Below are 26,505 nucleotides of genomic sequence, written 5' to 3'. Positions count from 1 at the left end.
ATCCATAGCTCTCTAGATGAGGGATCCAACTTTCACAGGCTCAGAGCATTCTGTAGCCTATACGTCCCCTTAGTGATGGATCACTAAGAGGTCTTTTTGCTCCATTTATATTACTCAAAGACCATTGTATCAGCCTCAAGAACCAGGAAGGCTTCCTGGGATGCAGACTCTGTCCCCCAACATGCTTATTAAATGGTCTTCTCCCTCTCTTGTTTAGCTTGATTGCTTTGTTTATCTTCTATGTAAATGTACTTTCACTGTCCTCTGTAACCAAGCTGGTCAGAGAGGTAAATCCACATTTCTTTGTCTAGGGCAGGCTGGGTTCACATGCTGCCTTCCAAACACATTTTAAGAATGTATTTGTAGCACACATCCATAACTCTTTGTACAGAACCCATATATACATTACGCAATGATTTTGAGACCAGCGTGTCACCACTTCTCATATGATACCTTATATGACACCTTTGAGATATATAATATGACAACAGTGTGTTGGGACAACCGAGTGTGTCAGGCCTGATGTGAGTTACAGTATGGGGTGCCCTCAGTTGGCACTGAGGAGCTCCTGGCGTCTGTTTTATAGTGTTCTCAAGTCTAGTAGCACCAATAAACTCTAGGACAATTAAATCCATAGACAATCTAGTTCAATCTAGCTCTTACAGTTAATGAATATTTCATCTATTATTAAGGAAAAATACATACAGGAAGGAATTAGTGAGGGAGGGAGAAAGAGGAAAGTCATTACAGTTGGAAGCAAGATCAAAGGAAAACTACTTACAATCCCAAAAGCAAATAAAAAAGGAGGCTACGCTGAAAATATACGTATAAAGCCCCAAATCAGAAGAAGCCAAAACAACAGACAGGAGATCAAAGAAATAAGAAAATGCTGCAGGACATATTGTGCCTTTTTGTAGGAAAAATTGCAAAACCTGAAAATACTGCCAGAGTTCTGAATGCTATAAAGGTAGCTTGACTATTGTGAGATTCTGCCCTTTCGTAAGTGTAAATTTCACACTGACTGCCAGTACCAGCAATTTGCACTACACTTCAGAAATGCATTGTTAGCCTTCTGCCAACGGCAAGCACTGAATCTGGGGTATGGGTTCTTTCCTGTTAATTTAAGGTGCCGTGTTATGCTTCCAAGCATTATAGAGGCCTCCCTAATTTTGTTCCTTGAAAGTACACTGATCCTCCCTGATACTATCTAACGTAAATGTATGTTTCTGCTAAAAGGCCAGAGTTATGACACATCATCTGAAAGATTATTCCAGAATGGATTATCCTGGGAATGCTTAGCAAAAATGCCACATATCAGAGACGTGAACAGCTGGATCTTTACACTGATACCATTTGGATTATACTGCATTTATTTTTAGGAACCAATGTTTTCACAGCCATCCTCCATTTTTTAGGCCCTATTCACTTACTATTAAAATCAACTTGCTTCATTTTCCACGTTGAAATACCCTGCTACATGACAGGGTCACACTTACTGCATCATTATTCTGCAGAAATCCACTTTTAACTCATTCTGGCTGTGAGTTTTCCCTTTAACTAGAAAAGTAATTTAAAACCCTTCTTTCACTGTCAGCATATAACCATTAATCAATTCTTTATTCTCATGCTCTCTTCTGGAAACTGACTTTATGTAAAATGTCCCCTGATACTGTTCGGATAGAAATAGAATTTTTGATGCACGGTTTGCATCAGAGGGCTGGTATCGTCTTCCCTTCTGAGATCTTGTCAGTTCTTTGAGGGTTGGTAAAGGGAGAGTGCCCTCTAGATGATTAGAAGACTTTCTTGGCACACTGGAAGCCTGGCTGGAGAGGACAATACTGTAGGAAGAAGCGCTCTCTACCGTTGGTCAATTTCAGATATAAATCGTTTCTCTTTGTGCAAAGGCTTTTAAAATAAATGATCTCACTTCAGAGCCCAGACACTGAAGGTCTAGTTCAGACAGTTTAGCATACCAAGGACAAGAGCCACCTTGCGCTTTATCTCACTGAAAAACAAAGTTCGCAGAAAAGAAGCAGCCGCTGCTACCGAACCATTCATTCCTGAGACACAACATTCTCAGCGTGTATGTATCTGTTGCTCAGTGGTCTTCAGGGGAGCTTCCCCAGCTGAGAATCTGGGCCAATATTTGTACGTTTCTGAAAAGCCGGCCAGTATCCTTCTCTAGTTACCAAACAGTCCAAAATAATTCCATGCCACTGACAATGACAGCATGGAACTAACCTTCTGTTAGTTAGTAAGATGATGATTTAATTCGTTGTATTTTAGAAATTTGAAGAAATCAATAAAATCAACAAAGTTAACATATGACACAGTGAACTCTTCACATGGAGGGGGAGTGAGGGGGAAAGTACATAAGAACGGCCATACTGGGTCGGACCAAATCCTGTCTTCCAACAGTAGCCAATGCCAGGTGCTTCAGAGGGAATGGACAGAGCAGGTAATCATCAAGCACCTGAAAAAAAACAAGCACCTAACTCCAGTTAAGCAGTCTGCTCAGAGGCTGGGAGTGGGACGGGTCTGGGCCTATATAACCCAGACCCATCTCATTCCAAGGGAGGAGCAAATGAAGGTGTACTCTGGGAGGCCCAGGCAGTACCTAGGAAACAAAACAGCTGCAGAAAGGGGCAGGAGAAGAGACAAATACCAGCTGGGGGAAAGGTTCTGGATTTGGGGAGAGAAGGGCACAGGCTGGGGCCCACCTCCCAGGAAACTGTGGTCTTGATGAGAAATAAGATAAGAGGACTAGAGCCTGGGATGTAGATGATAAATTTCATACTGCTTCCCCCCTTTTATTAGAATTAGTGCATTAATGACTGTCTGCTGAACCCCAGGGGGCTGGTGAGAATCTGCCAGTTCATATAACATTTGTATTGGAGCATAAGAAGACTATATTTGTGAAGGGACAAGGTCTATATCAATTTTAGACAATACTCATTGTTCTCCTGAGTGACTCAGGAATCTTTTAAGTACTTAATAGAGCTTGTGCAGCAAGGTCTACACAGCAGATATGCAGGGTGTATCTTGAGGACATCCAGGAAAGCTTCACTGACCATCTCCATCACCCGTATGTGCGCACACAGAAAGTAAAAGACTGTCTGGGACCAATGGTCATGTCCATTTCAGCTACACATACACCAACTGTGGCTTTCATAGGTCAGTGTATGTGAAGCTGTGATTGTCTTTAACGTCCCCCAGGGTGGAGTGGTGGGGATAGTGCAGTGACCCCTGATGCCATGTAGAACGTTGAGGGGGGTATAGGAAGGTCCCAATATTGAGTTCTCAGTGGGCTGCAGAGGGAGGTGAGCCCAGGACTGTTGAACTTGCAGGTCCACCAGAACCTGCAACATCTGTGTTTTCTGCCTGACAAGACCCATTACATCCTGGTGCATCTCCCTCTCCTTTTCCTGCTGGGACTCCCGGGCCTTTCTCCTCTCCACTCTTTCCTTCTCCAGTCTGCCCTCAGCATTCATCCTCCAGGCCCTGTGCGCACTGTCCGATGCAACGTTGGCTTTCAGGATCTCATTGAACATGTCATTCCAAGTCCTCTTTTTTCTCCTTATCTGGCACAGGCGTTCTCTGGATCAGTAGGGAGAGACCCTGAAGGCCACGGTGGCAGCAGCTGCAGATAAAACACACAGAGGTACCACTGTCAGTCTATTCACTACAGAAAACGAAAGTTAAGATGCGAAACTCTCTCCTCTTGCTCCCTGAAGTTTTAAGCACTACGTTCTTACTTCTGCTTGGCATTGCTTGTGCACTGAGTCAGTCACAGTACCAGCCATGGGGAGTATGGCCTGCCAAAGGTGAGGGAAATGAGGGAATTGCTCAGTTGCATGAATGTAGTGGTATAGAGCATTGGCACTGAATACTGGCACTGTTTTCCACAGGCGGGGGTGATTTTAGATGATCTCTCACTCCAGAGGGTAACAAAGGCAGAGAGATCCCAGCTGCTGCTGGCGTCCCATATGCTGCTGGGGCTGTATGCTGCTAGCCTGTGTACTGCAATGGTGCAAGTCGAAGTGATCGCTGACTGACGTGGGAAAGTGTACTACTGCAGAGGAAGAAATAAGGCTGCCATCCCTGGAGACCTTTGGCAGAAGACTGCTGAGTGCCTTGAACCTCCATGAAAGTGTCATCGAGAGGAGGTCGGACTAGATGATCATAATGGTCCCTTCTGACCTTAGTATCTATGAATCTATGTCTCAGGAGGATTCAAGGGACATCCCTGTGCACATAAACAAACTGCTCCACATGGTCCCTCCTGCCTCTGAAAAGCAGATAAAAACCACCTGAATAAAATAAAATAGGGGGAGAATGACTGGGTGCTGAGTGCAGGAGAATATTGTGTGCAGGAATGAGACCTAGGGGACAGAGAATATCGAGAGTAAGAGATGGAGCAATAGGGATAGCAGAGAAAGACTATGTGAGGGGTAGGAGGCTTTGAGGAGAAAAGAAGGTAAACATGGGGGCAAGTGAATGTAGGGGACAGGTGGAGGACAGGAGACTCATGCGGAGCATAGAAGGAGAATAAGAGTGGAAAGACACTTCGGGCTGTATCAACAAAGAAATGTAGGCTCCGAACTGCCACTTTAGGTGCCAAAATCCCAAAATTTAGATTCTCAACCCCTCTGCTCAGCTCACCTAAGTGTATGTAGTTGTAGCCATGTTGGTCCCAGGATATTAGAGAGGCAAGGTGGGTGAGATCATATCTTCTGTTGGACCAACTTCTGTTACCTCACCCACCTTGCCTCACCCTGTTGGCACCTAAATTCCCTAGGTGCCTACGTTTCTACCAGTGAAGTCCCCTTGGCGCCTAAATTTCTGCCACTGGGCATGCCCAAAGTTGCCTAAGTCCTGACACCCAGCCCTGAGCTCACGCTGAAGCCCTGGCATGATCCTCATATGAAGGTGTGCATTCCCCTGTCTCCCACATCCTGTGTGGGTGCTCTAACCACTGAGTTATAGCATATGGGGCGGGCACCAAATCCTCCTCCTCCACTTTGGTTTTGTTGTGCAAAAAGGGCTGACGTGATCGGGGTGACTAACTCTAGGGGATGAGGTTCATGGCTGTGAAACTCAAGCAGAGAAAATCGCCTCCTTCCAGCCTAAATCTCTCTAAGGGGCGTGGCTTAGACCACACCCCTCTCCCAGATTGGCCGGGGTTGTAGCCAGTCTGGTGATGATGGGAGATGCTCCAGCCCACTAACAAATTTCAGTCCTACTGGAGGGAAAACCCCTCTGATTGGCTGCTTTCCCCACTGCCCCACCTCCTGGGGAAGAGCAGCCAATCAGGGCTGCTACAGGAAGCAGGCAGAACTCTTCCTCCCTCTCCTCATGAAGGGGAGGAGACAGGATGGGAGAGGGCAGAAAGAGCCCAGCAGCTCAGGGCATCCCTACCCCTTGCTCTGAGCAAGGTCCCCTCTGCACCTCCCCCGCTCCTGTGAGTAGGGTTGCCAACTGTCTAATCACACAAACCCAAACACCCGTGCCCCCCTGCCCTGCTCCTTCTCCGAGGCCACGCCCACTCCCCTCCCCTCCTTCCATCGCTCGCTCTCCCCCACCCTTAATCACTTTCACTGGGCTGGGGCGGGGGTTTGGGTGTGGGCTCTGGGCTGGGGCCGAGGGGTGGGGATGGAGTGTGGGAGGGTGCTCCGAGTTGAGCCTGGGACAGGAGTTTGGGGTGCAGGAGGGGGTGTGGGTTGCAAGCTCTGAAAGGGAGTTTGGATGCAGGAAGGGGTCTCAGGGCTGGGGCAGGGGGTTGGGCTGCAGGAGGGTGTAAGGGGTGCGGGCTCTGGGAGGGAGTTTGGGTGTAGGAGGGGGCTCCGGGCTGGGGTAGCAGGTTGGGGTGCAGGAGGAGGTGCGGGGTGCAGGCTCAAGTCAGGAGGCGCTTACTGCGGGCAGCTCTCAGGCGCCAGCGCAGTGGGGGTAAGGCAGGCTCCCTGCCTGCCCTGGCCCCACGCCGCTCCCAGAAGCAGCCTCCATGTCTGGCTCCTGGAAAAGGGGGCAGGGGGCTCTGCATGCTGCTTGCACCTGCAAGCGCTGGCCCTAGTTCCCGGCCAATAGGAGCTGAGGAGTTGGTGCTTGGGATACTGGCAGTGCGCGGAGACCCCTGTGCCACCCCCCAACAGGCCGAAGGGACTTGCTGGATGCTTCTGGGAGCAGCGTGGGGCCAGAGCAGGCAGGGAGCCTGCCTTAGCCCCGCTGCACTGCCAGAGTTTTAGCACCTAAAATCTCCCAGTTTGGCTTCAGTAGCCTCTGGGAGATAGGACCTGATTCCAGGAGACTCCTGGCAAAACCAGGAGGGTTGGTAACCCTACCTGTGAGCTCCCTGCACCCCAGGGCCTGGGAAAGGGCAGCAGGGGTAAAGAAACCCTGGAGCTGCCCCCACACCTGGAAGGAGGAGAGGACCCCACTGCTGCCCTCCCCAGGCCTCGGAGAGGAGCTAAAGAGCCTCAGAAAGAGCAGAGTTGGGGCTGGGGTGGCAAAACTGGTGTGTGTGGGCATAATTTAGGAGCAGCTGGTTGGGGGCTGAACTGATGGAGAGATTGGGGGCTGAACAGATGTGGGGGCTAGGGGTCAGGCAGAACTGATGTGGGGACAGAACCAATGTTGGGCCTGGGTGGGAGTGAGAACTGATGTAGGGACTGAAAAGACAGGGTTGATTTGTGGGTAGAAATAGTTGTTGGACAGAGGACGGGGAGACATGGGGTGAGAGCTCCTGCAGCAGGGTCCAAAATGGCCTTACCCAATACGTATTTGGGTGTCTGGGCAACACTCCCTGTCACCCCAATGGGCGTGGGCCAGTGCCATGATTTTGGAAGCCCTGGGGTCGGCAGGACAGGGCTATGGGAGGCTGGGGAGGGGCAGAGAGCCACAGCAGAGGAGAGGATGACCGGCCTTCCCCTTCAAGCAGCCAGCCCGAGCCCACGTCGCCATGCGCTCTGCCACAGCAGGCTGGGCTGTGGACCTGAGGGGGGCGCTCGTGCGTGGGGGCAGGTGGCTCCCCGGAGGGTCAAACGCCAGGTGCTAGTGGGTTTGTTACCGCCCCTGGGTTTGTTATTTATCTGCTGGGGTACGGGCACCACCCAGGGCTGCTGGGCACTGGCAATAAGGGGTCTGCCCCTCCCCAGCCCTGGGCCAGACCCTGCGCCCTGCCACAGGCTCGGTTCCGCCCCTCCTCCCCCTTTCGCGCCTTGAAAGGCACGTGACACGGGCGGACTTTTTTTCTTCTCCCTGCCCTCAGCTATCCCTGCGCCGCGGAGGAGAACGCTATTCCTTGCCGAGACGGTCAATCTGACTGAGGGGAGGGCGGTGATCGGTAAGGCCCGCCTCCTCGTTCCAGCGATTGGCAGCGAGTTCTCCCAATCGCCGGCTTTCCGCTCCGTGACGCTAGCCGCGCGGCCCAATGGGAGCGCAGGGGCGGGGGCGCCGCGACGGCAGTGCGACGCCATCGCCCCCCGACTCCTCCTGGCGCGGAAGGAGCTGTTGTTGTTGGCCGAGGCGCTGAGCGCGTTCGGGCCGCGCCGCCGCCGCCATTTTGTGCGAGTGTCTCGGGCGGGCGGGCGCCATGTTTGTAAGGAAGAAATAACCGGGCATCTCCGGCCACCAGCACTCCCTACCCCCCGTGTGTCCTCCTCCTCCTGTGCCCCGGGCCTGCTCCTCCGGGCCGCGCCGCCGCCGCGCCGCCGGCCCCGCCTGCCCGCGCGGACTGCCAGAGCGGGCAGCGGGGCGGCCGGGCTCACCCTGTGCAGCCTCCTGCACAGAGTGACTGTTAGTGTCTCACTAAGTAACCGTGAGTGAAACCTTCATCATCTCTCCTCGCTGAGGGACCGACCCTCCTCCTCCTCCTCCTCCTGCGCCGCCGAGCGCGCGCCGCCTCCTCCTCCTCCTCACCACCACCACGGGCAGCAGCAGTGTCCTGCCTTCCTCCTCCACCTCCCTCCTCCTCCTCCTCCGCTCACCCCAGGGCCCGCACCATGGCCTTTGAAAGCCTGTTCGCCAACCCCCCAAACCCAGTCCTTGACCCAAACATGCCCGACTCTGACAGGCACCATGCGGGGGACGAAAGGTCGAGTAACATTCTTCTCTCTCCGCGTCTCATAACGGTGATGCTGTGGGTTAATGTGCCTAGCGGGGTAAGGGGGTGCGGGGCTGGGGGCCAGGTCACCTCCAGGCTGCGAAGTGGGGGGTTAATACGGCGGGGGGAGGGAAGGGGGTGGCGGGACTCCTGAGTACAGGGGCATTTTCTTGCATGCATTTGACATCTCATTTTTTGGTTCCATCTCTTTCCATACGATGCACTGTGCAGCGGGTGTCTGTTGACTGTCACCGTTGTGTTTGTTACCCCCCAACCCCGTGCTGCCCGTCAGGTGGAAGAGAATGTTTTAATCTATGCAGGGAGCCTCGCACTAGGGCCATATTTAACCTCATTTTCTCGCCAGATTACACCCGCCACATTTAACTGGATCTTTTTTTATGCAGATTAAGGTCTGACTGACGTTATCTTTGCCACCTCTCAATCCCCATGCGCGGCAAACCAGAGTCCTTTTCCTGATGTAAGGAGCTCTCTTCCGGCTCTCTCCCTTTCTTTTCTGCAGCTGTTGGTTGGCAGTCCAGATCCTATCCTCAGACAGCTCTGGCCTTCCTAGGCACTGCCCCAAAATTCTCTTCTAGCCTCACCACTCCCCGTCATTCAGGGCACGTGGACAGAAAGCACATGAGTGCCCTTGTAATGGTGATTTTCAACAGCTGCCCAACCTTCTGCAGACTTCCCCAACCATTTACAGTGCTCTTATCAGATGACTGAAAAACATGACACAACCTCTAAGTAAACCTCAAAACACCCCTGTGGGGTAAGAATTATTAATCCTATTTTTTTACTGGTAGGGAAACTGAGGCCAACATAGGTTAAATGTCTTTCCCAAAACACACAGTGAATCCCTGATCTGGAATAGCCTCTGGATCCTCTAACTTTTAGTCTCACGATTATCCCTCCCATCTTTAATTTTTAAAGTAATCTCAGTGCTACTGCATATAATAGTTAATGATGGAGAAGGCTACCTTTAAATAAATTTGAAGGGTTAAAGGGAAGACACAGTATTTTTACTTTTTAATGTATCACTAGTCTTGAACTGTGACCACATCATAAATTGCCCAAAAAACTTGCTTAAAGTATACACTTGCATACCAGTCACATATTGATGGAACATGCTCTTTTTACCATAGAACATTGTTTCAGGTTTTGTAACTGTTTGGCTCACATTTTCGTTCAAGTATTGGTGGTGATGCCGGGACCCAAGAATTCTTTCCCATTGTTTCACTAAAGACTAGTATTTCTAATTTGAAATTCTTCAGTATCAGTATTATAGCTTAAATTGTTACATGTAAAGTGCCTTTCAAAAATTATGCTCACTAGTATACTTATTCCTACACTGGGAAAACTGTTAAATTCTTATTTTATAGCTTTGTTTAAATATCTTCAATTTAATAGGTTAATTGTACTGTTAAACTTATTACATTTCTTAACATCTATTTATACTATTTTTAAATTCTGGAAGAACATGATGCCCTAACAATAAACAAATTAAGCATGCCTTATAAATAATACATTTTATAGACAATCCTACTGACTGTCTGAATTACCCCTATTAATAGTTCATAGCAAGGTGTGTTCACCATAAACTTACCATAATGAAAAGAAAAACAATAGAGATAAAATATATGCCTTCTCATTTTACAGTAGATATGCAAATTCAACCCAGTCAAAATGCATTATACATTTTAGGAAGTTTACAAATTTTCCTTATGGGTTGATTACTCTGAAACAGGCACAAACTCATCTAAACAAAAAAAAAAAAATCACAGAAAACATGATTAACACTTAAGGGGTGTGGATTTCAGTTTGAACATCTTTAGGTGAAAATAGTTTTGATTGAATTGTCCCTTGTATTATCTTGTTGAAAAGAAAAATGCAGTGTTTTTAGGTTGATAGTTTGGATAAAATCTGAGTAACTGATCAGTATCCATTCCAAATTGAAGACGTTAATAGAAGCATTACTACAATATAATTTTTTTTAGTAGCATAAAATTATAGTGTGTGTAGTCTGAGCCAATTCTGCCTTGCATTCAGTGTTTTGCTACATAAGTAGATCAGTAGTATGACTTTACTATGGCAGTAGTCCCATAGATCAGTAAGGGTGGCAATATAGTAGGTAAGCAGTACACAAAAGGTTGCAGATCCTGATTTTATGTAAATCAGTGACACTTCTGTTAACATTTTAGCAATCTTGGCATTAATCTAATCTTTAGAATTACAAGAATTAAATTTTCATTACAGCTATAGATAGTTGCAAATTACCTTTCACAGTTACCCCAGTTTAATCTTGTTTGTTTTTAAGAGGAAAGTATTGCTTTGGGCTGTAACTTTTCACGGTCTTACTTTAAAGATTAATTTTTTAAAAATGAAGAAAATTAATTTAACTCTTTTGACTGAGTGAGGAAAATACTTTTCTCCCCAAAAAGCTATGTAGGACTTCTTTTTACATGCACAGATAACTAAATAGAAAAAGCTCAACTTTCACATGAAGTTAGTTCTCCTGAAGGATTACTCACAGTGTGCATTTTTTAAAAATATGGAAAAATAGAAACAACCCCTTCCTTACATAGACAAGAAACAAACAAATTGAGACTACAGCAAATAAACACTAAACACAAAAATACAGCCCTATTTACATATACAAAGAACCACAACATTTCTGCAATAAAGCAGGTGTCTTAAGAGGATTAGTGAAGAGAACAGTCTGTGAGCTCAAATAAATACATAAAAATGGGCCCTGATCTTGCAACGCATGGTGTGGACAGTTTCCTGGACTTCCCCCAAGAGCCCCACTGAAGTCAGTGAGGCTTGGCATGGGTGCAGCAGTCTACTGGTGCTCCTATCAGTTGCAGGATCAGAGCCTTGCTTTTAAACTGATCCGCAGGCATGCATATTGTTAAATCACACAGTAGATGATTTTACTAGCTATATCCCTGCATGTCTGGCATAGGAATTGAATACTTAGCTTTTACAGATACAAAAGAATATGGCACCAGTACAACTCTGACTACTTTGGTCTCCTGAATAATACTGAACTACAAGCATAAAGGGGCTTGATTGCAATAAGTAGGGCCATGTTTGAACTAGTGCCATGTTTACCGCAGCAGGAAGTTTAAAAATATAGCTCTTTCCATGATTTGGGATGAATATTTTTATTTGAAAGTTCAGATCAGGTACTGGTTCCATTTTTGCTGTTTTGCACCTCTCTAAATATATAGTCAGACTGTAAGATTTATTTTATACCAATAACTATTGTAAAAAAATAATAATAATGACCTAATATAAGTCAGAATGGTTAGGCATTAATTATGGAGGGTTTACTAGTGATTCTTTAAGTAATTTTGTGTTTTGATATCAATTTAAAGCATGACTAAAATATACTACCTCTGTTTTATATGCTGAAGATTTAATTTAGTCTTCAAATCTGACAAAATAACTCTCCAGTGGGACAACTGAACTTCTTATGTAACTTTAGCAGTGAAATTTTACTAATTTTTGCAGAGGAAACATTTGAAAATTGTTTCTTTTTTGAAAAATTGGCTTGTTTCATGTTTTTGGTAACTTTTGCTAACAACCGCAAATCCCAGTCATCACACAAGTACGCATTCTGATATCCTATGCACATTCTGATAGTATCTTTGAGGTAGAAAATTTCTGACATTTTAAAATTAAACACACAAGATAGCCTATTTGACTGAGGTTAGCCGATGGAACAGCTCATTCTGCTACTACCATTTTCTGAAGCTGCCCCGCCTGTCTCAGCTCACCAGCTATCATCTGCGTATATCCAGGTGAGCCAGATAGGCTCATGGCTGCCCAGCCTGTCTGTCTCACAGGTTTTCTGCCTTTCCTGTTCTTTGTGGCTCCTCCAGCTATCCCAGGAATTTCCTGGTCCCTTCTGGCACCCCAGTTCCTTGGCACTTCTTCATCCACACCCTGGCAAGCATAACTTCAAGGTCTGCTACTGAAATAGTACTTGTCTGACAAACTTCCTGTGGTTTACCAGAGTGGTGCTCTGCTCTGATAAGTCATAAGGCCAGTGGGTGCTAGAGAGTAGGGATTGTGGTGGGAGAAATAGAGCTGGGGTTAGGTAGGCTGAGCAACAGTAAGCTTAAATCAGCATACAGTCTCTATCATTCTCTGCTCCACTGTAGTTTGCAAGTTTCTCGCCCCCAGCCTACTTGGGTCTCGCTGGCTCCCCAGTTGCATGGAACACTGGAGTATTTTAGTTCAGGGGAGTCAGGGAGCAAGAAAGTTGGAAAGATATCGAGCTGGAGAGCCAAAGCACGTAAAAGCTGAGGGGGCTTGAGAGGTACAGCACAAGACATCCTGCTATCCAGCATACCTGTCCTCCTAGTCCCTCTTCTCTGCTTTCTTGCTCCTCTATTAATTCATCCTGGCTCCATGTTGTTCTGTCTAATTGCTCTTCTTTTCCAGGCCCTCACTCTATACCTCTTGCAGGCCACTGCCCTCTCTCCATACACCCTCTTTTTACTCATGAGTGTTCAAAGTCTCTTCTCCCTATTGAATATGCAAATATTTGCCATGACCAGTTACTTTGAAAATTTTAAAATATGTAAATATTTATTCACCAGAGAAAAAAAATAATTAAGGTGGAGTTAAGTTTGTGGCCACATAATGTTGCCTAGGGGTAGTCATACCTTTCCTGGACATGAGTTTAAATGTCCAAGTTCAAACATTAGAAAATCAAAATGCAGAGTTAAATTCCTCCACGTGTCTCTTACTGTAAAGGAATGGCAAATGCTAGAAAACTGGGAAGTAGGGAACTAAGGTGACAGCATGCAAGATTAACTACTCAAGATAGTGTCTTGTGGCTGAAATCTTAACTCCATCTTAGCAAAGTCTTTTTTCTGCTGAATTTCCTTCATTATTTTAAATAATGATAAAATGAGACTTGAGAGCAGTGGAACCTGGGGTTATGGGGAGAGGTCCCTTCTTTTTCCCTAGCAGCTTGTCGTTGCCCTTCCTGGCAGAAACCCACTCCCATCATGTCCCCATAGCCTGTTTGACGGTAGGTTTCCCAGTGCCTTTTACCTACAAAAGGCAGACTAGAACCCAGCCAGCTCCGTGTGGCAGGAGAGCAGCAACCCTTCCACAGATGATTTCTCTGCCTGCCCTTTGATTTGAAAATCAGTGGCCAAAACTAATGGACACCTGAAAATCCTGATAAGGTACTTGCCCTGCATCACATAGGAAGTCTTTAGCATAGCTAGTTCTCCCGAGTCCTATCACCTTAACTACAACAGTGTTCAGTCAGAAGGTCTATCATGTGTGGTTATTAGCGAGGGCAAGTTTATCTGTATGTATGTTAGTTGGTTGCAGGCTTGGCTGTGTTGTGTGGACAGCTTGGCCGAGCATGTAGATTTGACCTGATCTTTGTGAGAGGTAGCATGGCTTAGTGGATGAAACTTGGCTCTGCAATAGGCTTGGCACAATTTGATTTTTATTTTTTTATAATCTCAATGGATAATATCAGTGTTCATTTTCAAGCATTTTCCCCATTTTTATTGATTTAAACTTCCATGATTGTGCAAAATTATCTGCTTCAAGTATTTTTTTTATTGATTTACATTTTTATTGACTTACGTTTTCACAGTTGTGGGAAATAATGGGGAGTTCAGACATGGGGTCAGACAATAATTATTTAATGAAGGTAGACATTGAGATTTAAAAAGTTAAAGCTTTATAACCATTAAAACACATTGTCAACATTGTGTGTCAAAATATAAAAGTAAATATCCTTAAATCAAACTCTTAAGTTCTCAGGAAGCATTTTTCTTATTTTGCCTGTCTGTACACTTGATTATTATTGATGGTAGTATTTTTTCATCAGTTTGTGTGTGTGTGTATAGTGACATTTATATAATGGTCCTCAGTCCTCCTATCTGTAACTGTAAAAGGGGATGAATACTTGCATCCTTTCTAGTTTAAATGTATATGATGCTTTTCTCCGTGTGAGTTGCAAAGGGATTTATTAATGCCAGTTACTGGAAGAAAGAAGTGTAGAATTATTGGCTTCCAGTGGAGTGCTTGTGTAGCAAGGGATATTGCTACACAAAAAGGGATATTTTTATGAGGGCAAGTAAGACACTCTGAACCAGCAAGTTTATGTCATGTCTCTCTCTTTACCCTATGTAAGAATAATGCAACCAGGTAAAAGAGTTATTCTGTTACATCATGTAATAGATGTCTGCTTTGTGATGTTAGAGGTCTTTGGTACAAATCCCTGCAGAGAAGCGTTTTTCCTGTCCCCTATTTGTTCTCTTTTACGTTCAAAGGGGAGCTGGTGTTGAAGCTGTGTCAGGAGTTCCATCAAAGAGTGTATGTTCCATGCTAGTAATCCATAAGAGAATTGCCAGCTCTGCCTCATCTCACTCTGTAGTTCCCAAAAGGTCTGTTAACTTCATGTTTACAATTATGGACCTTCTTTTTTGGTACCATGCACCAGATCTTGGCTACGAAAGTTGAGTGATATACATTGTATTCAGTTCTTGCCCTGTTTCTTCCATAGGTGTATATAAAAAAACACTAGGACTTGTCTACATAGGGAAATTTTCCAGCACAGCTGTACTGGTATAATTATTCTGCTACAGCTATGCCAATATAACTTCTCCAAAAGGCATGCTCTTTTGGGATTTAGAGTACCTTTTTCAGTTTAACTTGTATTGCTCTTTGGAAGTGATTTAAGCTAAAGTGAAAAAAAGGCACTCTGAAAAAGAGCATGTGCATGGGGAGTTATGCCAGCGTAGTTACAGTGGTATAATTATACTGATGTTGTTATGTCAGTAAATTTCCCTATGTAGATATCCCCTTAAAAAGCTTTTTGCAACTTTGGAAAAAGCTCATTTTAGGGTGCCCTGTCTTGGGAACCCTCTTGTTCAAATGATTTGGATTTTACCCTCCAGGTCTGCCTTGGCCCTCGACCCAACAGACCAGTTTTCGGGTTGATCTGACTTTTCTTTGGAATTTTATAGAGTGTACAAAATTTGCTTAAAAAATATAGCTTCTCCTCAGTTAAGTTGCAGTTGTATTTATCGTTTCTCCATAACTGGTGACAGTGTGAACATAAGTGAAGGAGGGATAAAAGTCCATGGAGCCATACACCTTCTGCCTGGCACTGTGCCTTCCAGGGCACATGTGGGCATGAAAGATGGGTGTGTGAAAGAAGCTTTAGGGGAGAGGGAACCATGAATGGAAAGGTTGGGGGAGAAGGGTATTTTGGAGGACTGTTTGAAAGGGAGAGAGAGAGAGCACAACTTGAAGGAATGTAGAAGGCAGTTACAAGGGATGTTGACAGACATGAAAAGGGGACAGATGGGGGAGGAGGTAGTCATGGAAACAGGAAGTGTATTCACCATGTTAAACTTGACTGGTTTAAAACATTTGATATGTTCAACATTGATAAAATTTCCCATCTAAAATGCCCCCAATTGGTATTCTACCAGTTATAACCTTCCACCCTACATCCAAATGCACACACTCCGCTACATATGTCCAGACGTCTGCAGAAGGTGAGCCTAGTGCATGCTCGCTGCATTGAGTCTCTCATGACCAATTAGAGCACTGTTGTGTTCCTGCAGAATTTATATAAAAATAATTTTGTTTTCTTGCCAATTAAAAACTAGGGAAATTCCCACATGCAAATTAAGGCTAATCAAGTATATTTCCCATCAATACAATCAATAAAAACAAAGAAATCACCAGCTAAGCCAACATTTTCATCCACACCAATCACAACTCTCATACAATACTACCCAAATATACACAATCCACACATTTCAGTTCCAACATAGAGCACTCACTATGCTGATATCCAGTTCTTCAGAGTCACATTGAAATGCAAAACCTAAACTCTGACCCCAGGCAGATAGATATCTTTCCAGTAGAATAGCTGTAACACTAAAGTCTAGATGTCATTTATACATGAGAAAATTAGGTAAATATTTATCTTTTGTGTTTGAGTGTAATTATGAGGAATTGGACATCTGCATTTGGAGTGGCTCTGTTAGAATTACAAGTGAGTTTCGTATGAAGTTGCAGAATTTGTGACTGGCAGTAAAGTTGAGACAGTAGAGATATATATGTGAATGTTGGCTTTAATTGGTGATTAACATGATATATTTTTATTATTGTGCTTGTAGGAGATGGACTTGAGCAATTTTTTAGTACAAAGTTAGCAAAGTTTTTTGTGGGGTCGGGAGGGTATTACATAAAGGGACGTCAGGAAAATGTTTAACAGTTGGCTTGAATCTTTCACTTCGTTATTGCAGGGAGTGCTTACTAATAAACTGGCTGTTCCTTGTCTGTAGCCCCCGTCCTGATCATATTGGTTAGCCTTTGCCAGTCTTGTGTAGTGGCCTGTTTTCCGTTTTTAGGTCTAATTATTTCTCTGCTGGACTTTTTGGTAAATTAAGTACTTATCACCTCCATTGCCCAGTCTGTTTTATTGCTCTTGTAAGTGGTCTGTATGATTTTAGTAACCACAACTTCTTGTCACACAAAAAGGTCCAATGTCTACAAAATATACATGTGTAAGAACTAATCTTTCCTAACAGAAAACCTCCTTTTACTCTCAACTGAAGTTTCAGATAATAGGCAAGACTGATGTTTCAACACCGAATTCTAATTTAGGAAGAAAAGGATTCAGTTTTGTTGAATGGACATATACTGGTATTACCATAATAGCTAGGTTTCTGAAATTTTATAAGAAATTGCTTAAATTGTAGGAGTTCCGTTCATGCAGTCTGTACAGATTAAGAAAGCAAGTTTGAGTAGTAAAAGCATTACTGTGTAAGGTTTTCAATTTTGTCATCTTTTTATCTTTTCCTTTTTTGATTACACATCTCTGTAAGTGATAAGTTAGATGTACAGTTTTGCAGCTTGTTAACTTGTATGTACTTGATACTTTTTCTAGTCTTAGTAATGTCCTGCAAACTATTGGTGACTGTTTCTCTTTAAGGCTTCCTCTCACTTTAAAGTTGTAAGTGGCAGCATCCTATTTTAAAGCAAAATCCTTGATAATTTGTGAATGGACTGTCTCTTTATTTCACACCACATCAGTCAAAGATGTGTTTAAACAGAGGGCACAGATGTCTATTAATAAAAAATTGATTAAAAGTTTAATAATAAAATAAAAAGGATGTGTGTGCACTGTGGTGGGTTCATGATGAAGTAATGGATGCTGGTATAGTTCACTACAAATGCTGGGAAAATGTCTGCACTCCCACAGGGAAACCGCCTTCTTTGAGAAGATACAGCCATGTATTCCACATTGGTGCGCTGGGCGTGCACACACCTGATCCAGATAATTTTGCCTAGCAGTGCCCATACAATGGCAGTGCTTGCGACTCATGGCCATAGCCCATCCCCTTGCTACATGAGGCAGCAACACTGCTACATCTCTCAGTTCCTTCTTACCAATCCTGGCTGAAGTTGGACCTCTTTGTGGTTTTCATCTCACAGTCCCTCTATTTTTAGTGACTTTTCTAGTTGTATATAGCTATTTATTACCCTTAGTATAGTGTTAATTTAGTGTTAGTTAGGTGTAGTTTAAGTATTTCCCTGGTGATGCCTTCACAAAGGTTTAAACATTGTTCCTCATGTAGAGGAGCAGTCCCCAGCAACAATCCCAATACAGGATGCTGCCTGTGCCTGGGCGAAACCCACATCAAGGAGCAGTGTTCAGTTTGCAGATCATTCACCAAATGGACCCAAGTGCCAAGGGAGCTTCATCTGAAGCAGCATTTGTTGAACAGGCCATGCATCTGCTTCGGCACCAAGGGTCTTGTCAAATTGGAGGTTGCCCTTGAGTTCTGAGTGCTGCTGCTTCGTGTGCTGGAGTTGGTACCTCTCCGAAGAGATGGAGGAGTTCCCTTTTGAGTGCACAAAGGAAAAGGTTACATAAGATCAATTGAGGCCACTCCAGGTCATGTGGTGACTCCTCTTCTTTGTCCAGATGGAGTGTGGATCAGCACGGTGAATACCATTTTCATGGGATGGAGCAGGTCCTATCAACTGCTCCCTGGTATCAGTCAAGGAGGTCGGAGATCCTGTACCATTGACTCTGTTTCTGGCTCCAGGGCGTCTGTTGATTCTGGTACTGATAAGGGTGATGCCTGCACCAGCTGTTTCTGCACTGGCATGTGTCAGGCAGCAACATAACCTCGTCTGCCTTTCTGTCCCAACCACACCCTTGGTCCAGGACTTTGCCAGGGCTGTGTCTTTTATAGCTCCATTGGCTGTGCAGGCCGCTGAACCTGTGAGTCCGTCAGCACTGTACCCCGATGTTTCCCTTTCATAGTCAGTAGAACTGGGGCCGGTGCCAGGCTCAGCACAAGGGACCTCTCCGGTACCAGGATCATCTTTGGCACATCTGTGACCACTGTCAGCGATATTACTATGGCGGCATTCCCTGCCTTCCACTTTGGCACCATCAGTTACCTTAGTGCACTGCTGACTTCGGGGTCGACACTGCTTCCAACACTGTAAACAGCAGAGGCATATTCAGTGCTGCTGATACCGTTTCCACCATCTCCCTTGTCATTCTGGGCTACAGAAAAGTCAGTGTGGTTGCTCGCACTCTCAGGGCTGGCTTCATCTTTATCCTCTGCAGCCTGAGACTCTTCGGCATCCACAGTGGGATCTTCCTCCTCTCATTCTCCATTGCTTGACCCGCGTCAGAGGCCATTCTTGGAGCGTTCTGGGTAACAGGATTGGTGCTCGTCTTGTGGTTGGCATGTGGGTCCCTGGCCTGGCATCTACTAGCCATCAATGCCCTATCCATACCAGTGGTATCTGTGGAACACTCCTCGGTCGCAGAGGTCCCACTCCTCATCTCGCTCAAGGGTGAGATCATGAACCAGGTGTGTGGTGGTGACTATCAAGTCATCACAGGCCAGGCATTGGTGAGCCTTCCCCTAATGGAGCCTCCAGAGTCCTCATATCCAGGCCCATCAGTCCTGGACTAGGATCCAGCTCTGGCACAGTTAACCGCTTCATCCTTTTTCTCCAGACAATTCCGTGGAGTCTGGCTCTTTCTTCCCTTTGGTACTGGAGGATTTCAAGGTGTGCCTGAACTTTTGTGGTGCTTGACTGTTTCCCGAAGTACTCAAGCTGAGTTCTTGTAGGAGAACACCCATGAGTTAGTGGATACCCAGCAGCCATCTGCCCCTGGGAGAGTTGCCCTTCCTGTTCACAATGTGCTCCTTGAGCCTGCTACAGTCCTCTGCAGCATGTTGGCTTCAGAACGGCCTGTAGCAAAGCACTACTTCATTTTGGTGCAGGGATTTGCGGGTTTTTACTCCCATCTGGCCCCAGATACCCTACTTGTAATCATGGTGAATGATAGAGCCAGGCAGGGCAGGTTTAAGTCCACTCCCAAGGATAGGGACTCTAAACAAATAGACCTGTTGGACGGGAAGATTTACATCTCCTCTTCTTTGTGGATGTGGATTGCTAACCGGCAGATATTACTATCCAAGTACAACTTTGTGAACTGAACAACTATGTCTGAATTTGCAGACCAGCTGCCCAAAGCCTTGAGAGAAGAATTTCGGGCATTTGTTACCAAAGGCTGATTGGTGGCTAAGACTTCATTGCAGTCTGCACTGGACGTTGTGCATACTTTGCGCAGAGGGATGGCCTCGGCTGTGACCATGAGAAGGGCTTCCTTGCTGCAGAATTTGGATAGTGCACCCAATGCGCAGCAGCACATAGAGGATTTGCCCTTCAGTGGCCAAACACTCTTTTTGGATGAGACTCTGCACTCCTTCAAGGACTCAAAGGCTACCCTATGTTCCTTGGAGGCATACGCGCCAGTGGTGCAGAGGTGATCAACAGCAGCGGCACTAATGTCCACAGTGCACATCTAGGCAGCCTTTCCCTCCCACAGCAGGACTACCCCAGAAAAGGGCATACATTCTATAGGAGGAGGCAGTCAGATTCAGGGTTTTGCCAGCTCACATGCCCTTCCCTGGCAACCCCAAGGGACCATTTTGACTCATTAGTCCAGAGCAGTGTTCCAGTCATCGCTCCTGTTCTCCCCATTCCCTCTGTTTGGGGACAAGCTGGCTCACTTTCACAATGGCTGGGGCTTTATCACCACCGATATCTGGGTCCTAAGCACCATCAGATCGGGCTATGCCATCCATCTTTCCCCTCCACCGTCCCTCTTCAGGGACCCCTCTCATGAGAAACTGCTCCTTGAGCAGATTCTCCCTCTACTGGCTTTGAAGTGGTAGAGGAGGAGGTTCCGCCAGAACACCAGGGTCATGGATTCTATTTCTATACTTTCTGGTGCCCAAATCCAAAGAAGGGGTAAGACCCCTTCTTGATCTTTGCAGCCTCAACAAAGGTGGATCAGGCTAAGCTCATTCTCTTTGTACTTGCATGGCCCAACGCAGTGCTGGTTCTCGAATCTTCTCGTGTTGTCAGTTCAGCCTCTTGTGCTGCTTCCTCTCCATCCCAACCTAATCACTTAGAATCACGGCTGCACCTTGTGTCCCACGCTTAGTCCCGTGCATCTCACAGTGTGGCTGCTTCATGGCTAAATGAAAAGGAAGTGTGGTGTTCTGCAGCTGTTCAACAGGTCCTATTCAACAGTACAAAGTCCTCTTATTAGAATGGCCTATTCAGTAAAATGAAAGTGATTTTGGTGTGGTCAATGGCCTGTGGAATTCAGCTGACACTGGCTTGTATCCTGGACAACTCAGAATACTTGCTGCATCTTAAATTATCAGGACTTGCGCGTAGGTCATTGAGAGTGCAGTTGGCAGTGCTACCAGCATTTCATCCCCCCATTCAGGGAAGATCTGTCTTCTCCAGTACCATGATAGCAAGATTTTTTAAAGGGCTTCTTCATCTCCATCCTCTGGTCTGAGACCTGGTTCCTTTGTGGGACCTTAACACAGTCCTAGCGGCTTTAGTGGGACCACTGGTGGTGCAGTCATGAAAAAGGCAAATGTAATCCTAGGATGTATCAGGCAAGGTATTTCCAGTATTACAGTATTTCCAGAGATAGACAAGTATTAATGACACTGTGCAAGGCACTGGTAAAACCTCATCTGCAACAGTGTATGATTCTGGTAACCCATGTTCAAGAAAGATTAATTTAAAATGGAACAGATGCAGAGAAGGCCTATTAGGATGATTGGGGAATGGAGACCTTGTCTTATGAGAGGAGAGTAAAAGAAGTTGGCTTGTTTTTTAGCTTAGTAAAACTGGTTGAGAGGAAATCTGATTGTTGTCTATAAATACCCTGTAGGGTAGACATCCAGGAGAGAGAAGAGCTATTTAAGCTAAAGGATAAGGTTTGTACAAGAACAAATGGGCAATGGCCATGAATAAATTTAGACTGGAAGTTAAAAGGTTTCTAATCAGAGGAGTGAGATTCTGAAACAGGTTTACCCCCCACTCCTTCTGTTGGAAGGCTATCTAGTTCTAAGATGGAGCTTGATAAATTTATGAATGGGTTTATATGATGATGATGCCAGCAGGGGACTGGACTGGATCCATAAGATCCATTCCAGTTCTAAGTCCTATCTTCCTATTTTCTTGGGATGAGTTTTCTGAAGACCCGTGGTGGGCCCCTCAGGAAGGGACAACCTCCTTTTTGTCAGTTCAAGAACTTTATGCACAGCTCTAGGAAAGCATCTTTTAAAATCTCCTCTTTGTTCTGAAACCACTTCTTTAGTTTCCTATTCTTGGCTGGAGGCATAGATATTATTTTGGTTTTCCTACTGTTCCATTTGATCAAAACCTTGTCTTTACAGGCTACCATCATTTTTGACTTGCAATGAAACAAGACTTTCTGAAGCAGAGTTATGATTTTTTCTTCAGAAAGCCTGAAAATTTAATTCTCTTTCTTTAAAATGCATTTTAATATTTATAACCAAGAATAGTGTTGAATTCATTCTCTTTGCATTTGAAATGTAACTAGATAGGGAAATCTGATTTCCCTATCGTGTTAAGGACTGTTTTCAGAGTAGCAGCCGTGTTAATCTGTATTCGCAAAAAGATCTAAGGTGCCACAAGTACTCCTTTTCTTGTTAAGGACTGTGTTTTTCTTGTTTTTTAAGAGCTATCAAGACCTATTGTAGCTAGCTGCTCACGCCTGTGGTTTCTGGCAGAGTGGACAAGTACAGATCTCAAATTTTGTGTGATCTTGCATTTGAAAAATTAAGAAGTATTATCACACAATTGAACAATTTAAATTTAGTGGTAATTTTGTCTCCCCAAATCAACACAGATTGCATTCCAGGGATGGTAAGAAGCAGGCTTAAAAGTTTTATTTAGCTTATGCTGAGGGCTTCAGAAAGTCTAAAGATGTTCATCAGTTTTCATAAGGGAGAAGCTTCTAAAAACCATCCTTTCACTGATGGCTTAAAGACTACAGTCTATTATCCGACAGACAGCTTGAGCAGTTTTTTCTCATTGAATGGTATTCTGCTAGGGAGATACCCACGCCCTTAAACTAATTGAAATAACGAATAAAAAATATTTACGATTTTTCAGCTTAATTTTATAGAAATAATTTTTGAACAAACAGCTTTGTGTTTTACATTTTCTGTCAAGTATTGCGGTGAGTCGAATATAGAAATATCAATTATTGTTTCCAAACCTTGAGGGGCCAGTCCAGACTAGTTGAGGAGATGGGGGAAAGTGAACAACATTGGGGGTAGAAAGAAAAGGAGTACTTGTGGCATCTTAGAGACTAACAAATTTATTTGAGCATAAGCTTTCGTGAGCTACAGCTCACTTCAGATGCATATAGTGGAAAATACAGTGGGGAGATTTTATATACACAGAGAACATGAAACAATGGGTGTTACCATACACACTGTAACAAGAGTGATCAGGTAAGGTGAGCTATTACCAGCAGGAGAGAAACTTGCAGGACCCCAAATCTTATCTTTACAAATGCAAATGTGTTACAGCAGTTGGAGGTGAAGAAGTGCCCCTTAACGAACTAATGCTGCAGGAGTAGGTCAGATGCACAAGACTGCAGGCTTGAATAGTAACCTCCAGGCCAAAACTTCTGTGTTCTGTTCCCAGTGCATTCAGTTCAGCTGCAAGAGTTGGTTTTGGTTTTATGGAGTTACCAATTATTGCCCCTATCCAAGTAGCGTATAGTCCTGCTTAATGGGAAACAGAGAAGGCTTGCCACAAAACAAGAGAACATAAAATAACAAAAACTAGAAAATAAATGCAGTTGAAGAGAAAACCAAAGGACAAAGGCAGAAAAGAAAATGAACAGAAAATATGACAAACTGTGCCAGGGCAGGAGCATGGGCAGTGTGTGTGTATAATATCCCATCTCAAAGTAATTTTGCCTCAGAAGATTGGAGAACCAACAATGGATAGATACAGAAGATGTCTCAATTGGTCACTAATCCTGTACCTGAGGTAGCGCCAGTATTGAGCTATGAACTGAAGTCTTCTCAACCTGCTCCACCAAATGGTTGTAGGATTTCCACTGGGTTGTGGATGCCATAGTCCAATCTTAGTATTTTGATATGAGATGATTTAACATACCTAGGAGGAGTGAATTGTAGTAATTTTTAAAGTCTCTAGTTAATTCCAAATGTGAAGTTTTGAAATAGTAGATGTATTTTGAACTTGATATTGATAAGCACTGTCTTGAGACAGGTTTATTTGGCGATATTTCTTAACACTTTGGAATTAGGGCTTGTGTATGGAGTGGAGACTATTCTTAGAACTATGGATGAGTCTGGTATCTCTGTATATTTCAGAACCTCAATAGATTGAATTGCCTTTATTTTATATGTTTAATACATCTATTTTATGAAAAATAATCATTCTTTTAAATTTTCTCTTCCACAATTCCACATTTATAATATTTTGTTTTCTTATGTGGACTTTTTTCCAATTTTTATGTCCTTTGTAAGATCAGGTCACTAACATTAAATCCAGTATTCAAAATGAGGATTTAGCCTTGTTTTAAATAGCATATATTCCATATTGTTTGCTATCCCCTTCTTACTACGTCATAATGCCTTATTTGATTTTGACCTTTGCTGCATATTAAGAGGATGTCCTACTGAGCTGTCCATGATAATACCTAGATCTTTTCATTAAAATGTGGGGTGATATTTTCAAAAGATGCCCAACTTCCAGTGACTTTCAGTGTCTAATTCCCTTAAGCACTGCCCATCAGTGAGAGCAATTAAATTTAAATGGGTCCCTTTAGTATAGATTATTTTAATTTGTCTAGATTAAATTTGATCTATTTTCATATTGCCCAATTTTGTTCTTTTAGAGTTCCTCACAAGCCTTCCTGCTTCTCCATTCACTTCTGTTTCCTCCCTCTGCTGAGAAAAACAAGATCTTGCTCATCTTTCTATGAAGATTTTGGTCTCATTGCCTCTTCTATAGTGGTGGAACATACTCCTCTATTTCACTACAGTTAGGCTAGCAGGCCTGCTGCCTTGTGCAGAATTACTCTGGGCTCTTACACAATTTGTACCTGTCCTTGGTTTTCCATGCAGTGCTGCTCCACCTTCTGGCTCCTAACTCAAGAGACATTGGGAATGGATGGCATCTGGCAGGTCCTCTCAGGAGTAGAGGCTGCGAGGAGGGCGGAGTTTGGATGTGTGTTTGCAGTGTAGGGCATAAAGGAGAGGCAAGGGAGGTTGTGGTTTTCTCTCTGAGATTCCCGTTCACAGAGTAGTCAGCAACTGGCATCAGACTGGGTTGATAATACAGTGTGAAAGTAGGCTCAAGGTGGATGTTTCCAGCAGAAATGACAGGGCCAGTTGCTCTACCTGTCAGTGACTAAAACCACCTTTTCCTGCTATAATACTCCCAAGTGGGCCCTAAACAGAGATGAAGAACTGACCTGTCCTTAAAGTGCTTAATACCTGGGGATTAGATGATGTCCAGAGAATTAATTCTTTTGTTCCGAAGTCCAAACAAATTATCTCTTCCCTTTTTGTTTCCTTCTACTGTTTTACTGAGACTCCTCAAATAATGCTGGTATTAGAAAGGCATGATTTTCATTTCCAAATTCTTATTAATTTAATAGCTTGATAATGTCGTGATTGTTGAGCTCCATCCAGAATTCACCTGCAAACTGAAAAATCTTAAGAAATCACAAAAATTATATGTTATATAAAAAGGGTGCATTTTATTATACAGACAATAATGGATACATTGCACATTATTTGTTTTATGGTGTAGTATACGCTTTTACAACTTAAATAGTAAAACAATATGGTTAATTAGAAAAATTGAATTATGAATCCTTTTTATGTGCAATGTGACTAAATTAATGTTGGTGTTGAAAACTTAATTTTTGCATTTCCTTACATTTTATGATTTTTAATTGCAATTTTAAAGTTGTAGTAAAATCTACTTCTGCTTTATTTATTTCCAGTTAGACTTTGAAGCTTGCACTTCACTGAAGTGAATGAGATGAGTTACCATGTTAACTTCTGCTGTTTGGTTAGAAACAATTCTCTGCAAGATTGAGTCAACAGTGCAGATGCACTTCTGTTTAAGTTGGGATGTATCTTTGTAATGAAAATGTGATAGTGAAACTTTTTTTCAAATTTGCAGAACAGTGGAGAATACAAAAATATTGTGGAGATCCTAAAATTGTTAGATCTCCAATTTTTAACACTGTTTTCTTCTGAAAAAGCCGACGGGTGCGGAGGAGCACACGGTTCGGACAGAGACATCCCTTAGGGGAGGATCTATTAATGAGGATTCTCTATATCCTTGTAAGGAGGAGAGCATGGAAGATGATAAAGTACAGGTAGGATCTGTCAAGAAACAATCAAATAAAAGAACCCCATTCAATTACATCACATAGAGGCAGACAGCTAAAAAGTGACAAATTTTATAAGTGCTTATATACAAATGCTAGAAATCTAAATACTAAGATGGGTAAACTTGAATGCGTGGTATTAAATGAGGATATTAATAGGCATCACAGAAACTTGGTGGAATGATAATCAGTGGGACAAGGTAATACCAGGGTATAAAATATATAGGAATGACAGAATAGGTTGGGCTGGTGGGGGAGTGGCATTATATATGAAAGAAAGCATAGACTAAAATATAGTAAAAATCTTAAATGAACCAAACTGTACCATAGAATCCCTGTTTAAAATTCCATGCTTGAATAATAAGAATATAGCAGTAGGGATATACTACCGACTACCTGACCAGAATGGTGACTGTGAAATGCATGCTCAGAGAGATTAGAAATGCTATAAAAATAGAAAACTCAATAATAATGGGGGGTTTTAGCTATCCCCACCATGACTGGGTACATGTCACCTGAGGACGGGATGCAGAGAGTTTCTTGACACCGTAAATGAGTACTTCTTGGAACAGCTAGTCCTGGA

At 43.9% G+C, this 26,505-nt stretch overlaps 1 protein-coding gene across 3 annotated transcripts in view; it reads left to right on the top strand.

Annotated features, from left to right (window-relative positions):
* Positions 1 to 7,819: 7,819 nt before the first annotated feature.
* The window catches only part of ZC3H6 (zinc finger CCCH-type containing 6), a 76,535-nt gene continuing 57,849 nt past the window's right edge, over positions 7,820 to 26,505 (top strand). Inside the window, exons 1-2 of one of the 3 annotated variants that reach the window (XM_073339895.2) lie at positions 7,820 to 8,089; positions 25,794 to 25,910. In XM_073339895.2, coding sequence (XP_073195996.2) covers positions 7,998 to 8,089; positions 25,794 to 25,910 — 209 coding nt within the window. In that variant the 5' untranslated portion in view covers positions 7,820 to 7,997. Of the gene's footprint in view, positions 8,090 to 8,618; positions 8,874 to 25,793; positions 25,911 to 26,505 lie in introns of those variants that run through there. The other 2 variants (XM_073339896.2, XM_073339897.2) reach the window with 2 other exon arrangements.

This window comes from Lepidochelys kempii, chromosome 3, assembly GCF_965140285.1.
Source record: "Lepidochelys kempii isolate rLepKem1 chromosome 3, rLepKem1.hap1, whole genome shotgun sequence".
In the NCBI taxonomy this organism is placed as follows: domain Eukaryota; kingdom Metazoa; phylum Chordata; order Testudines; family Cheloniidae; genus Lepidochelys; species Lepidochelys kempii.
The sequence above is the reverse complement of the archived record's forward strand: the minus strand, read 5'-3'. Positions and strand labels throughout refer to the sequence as shown.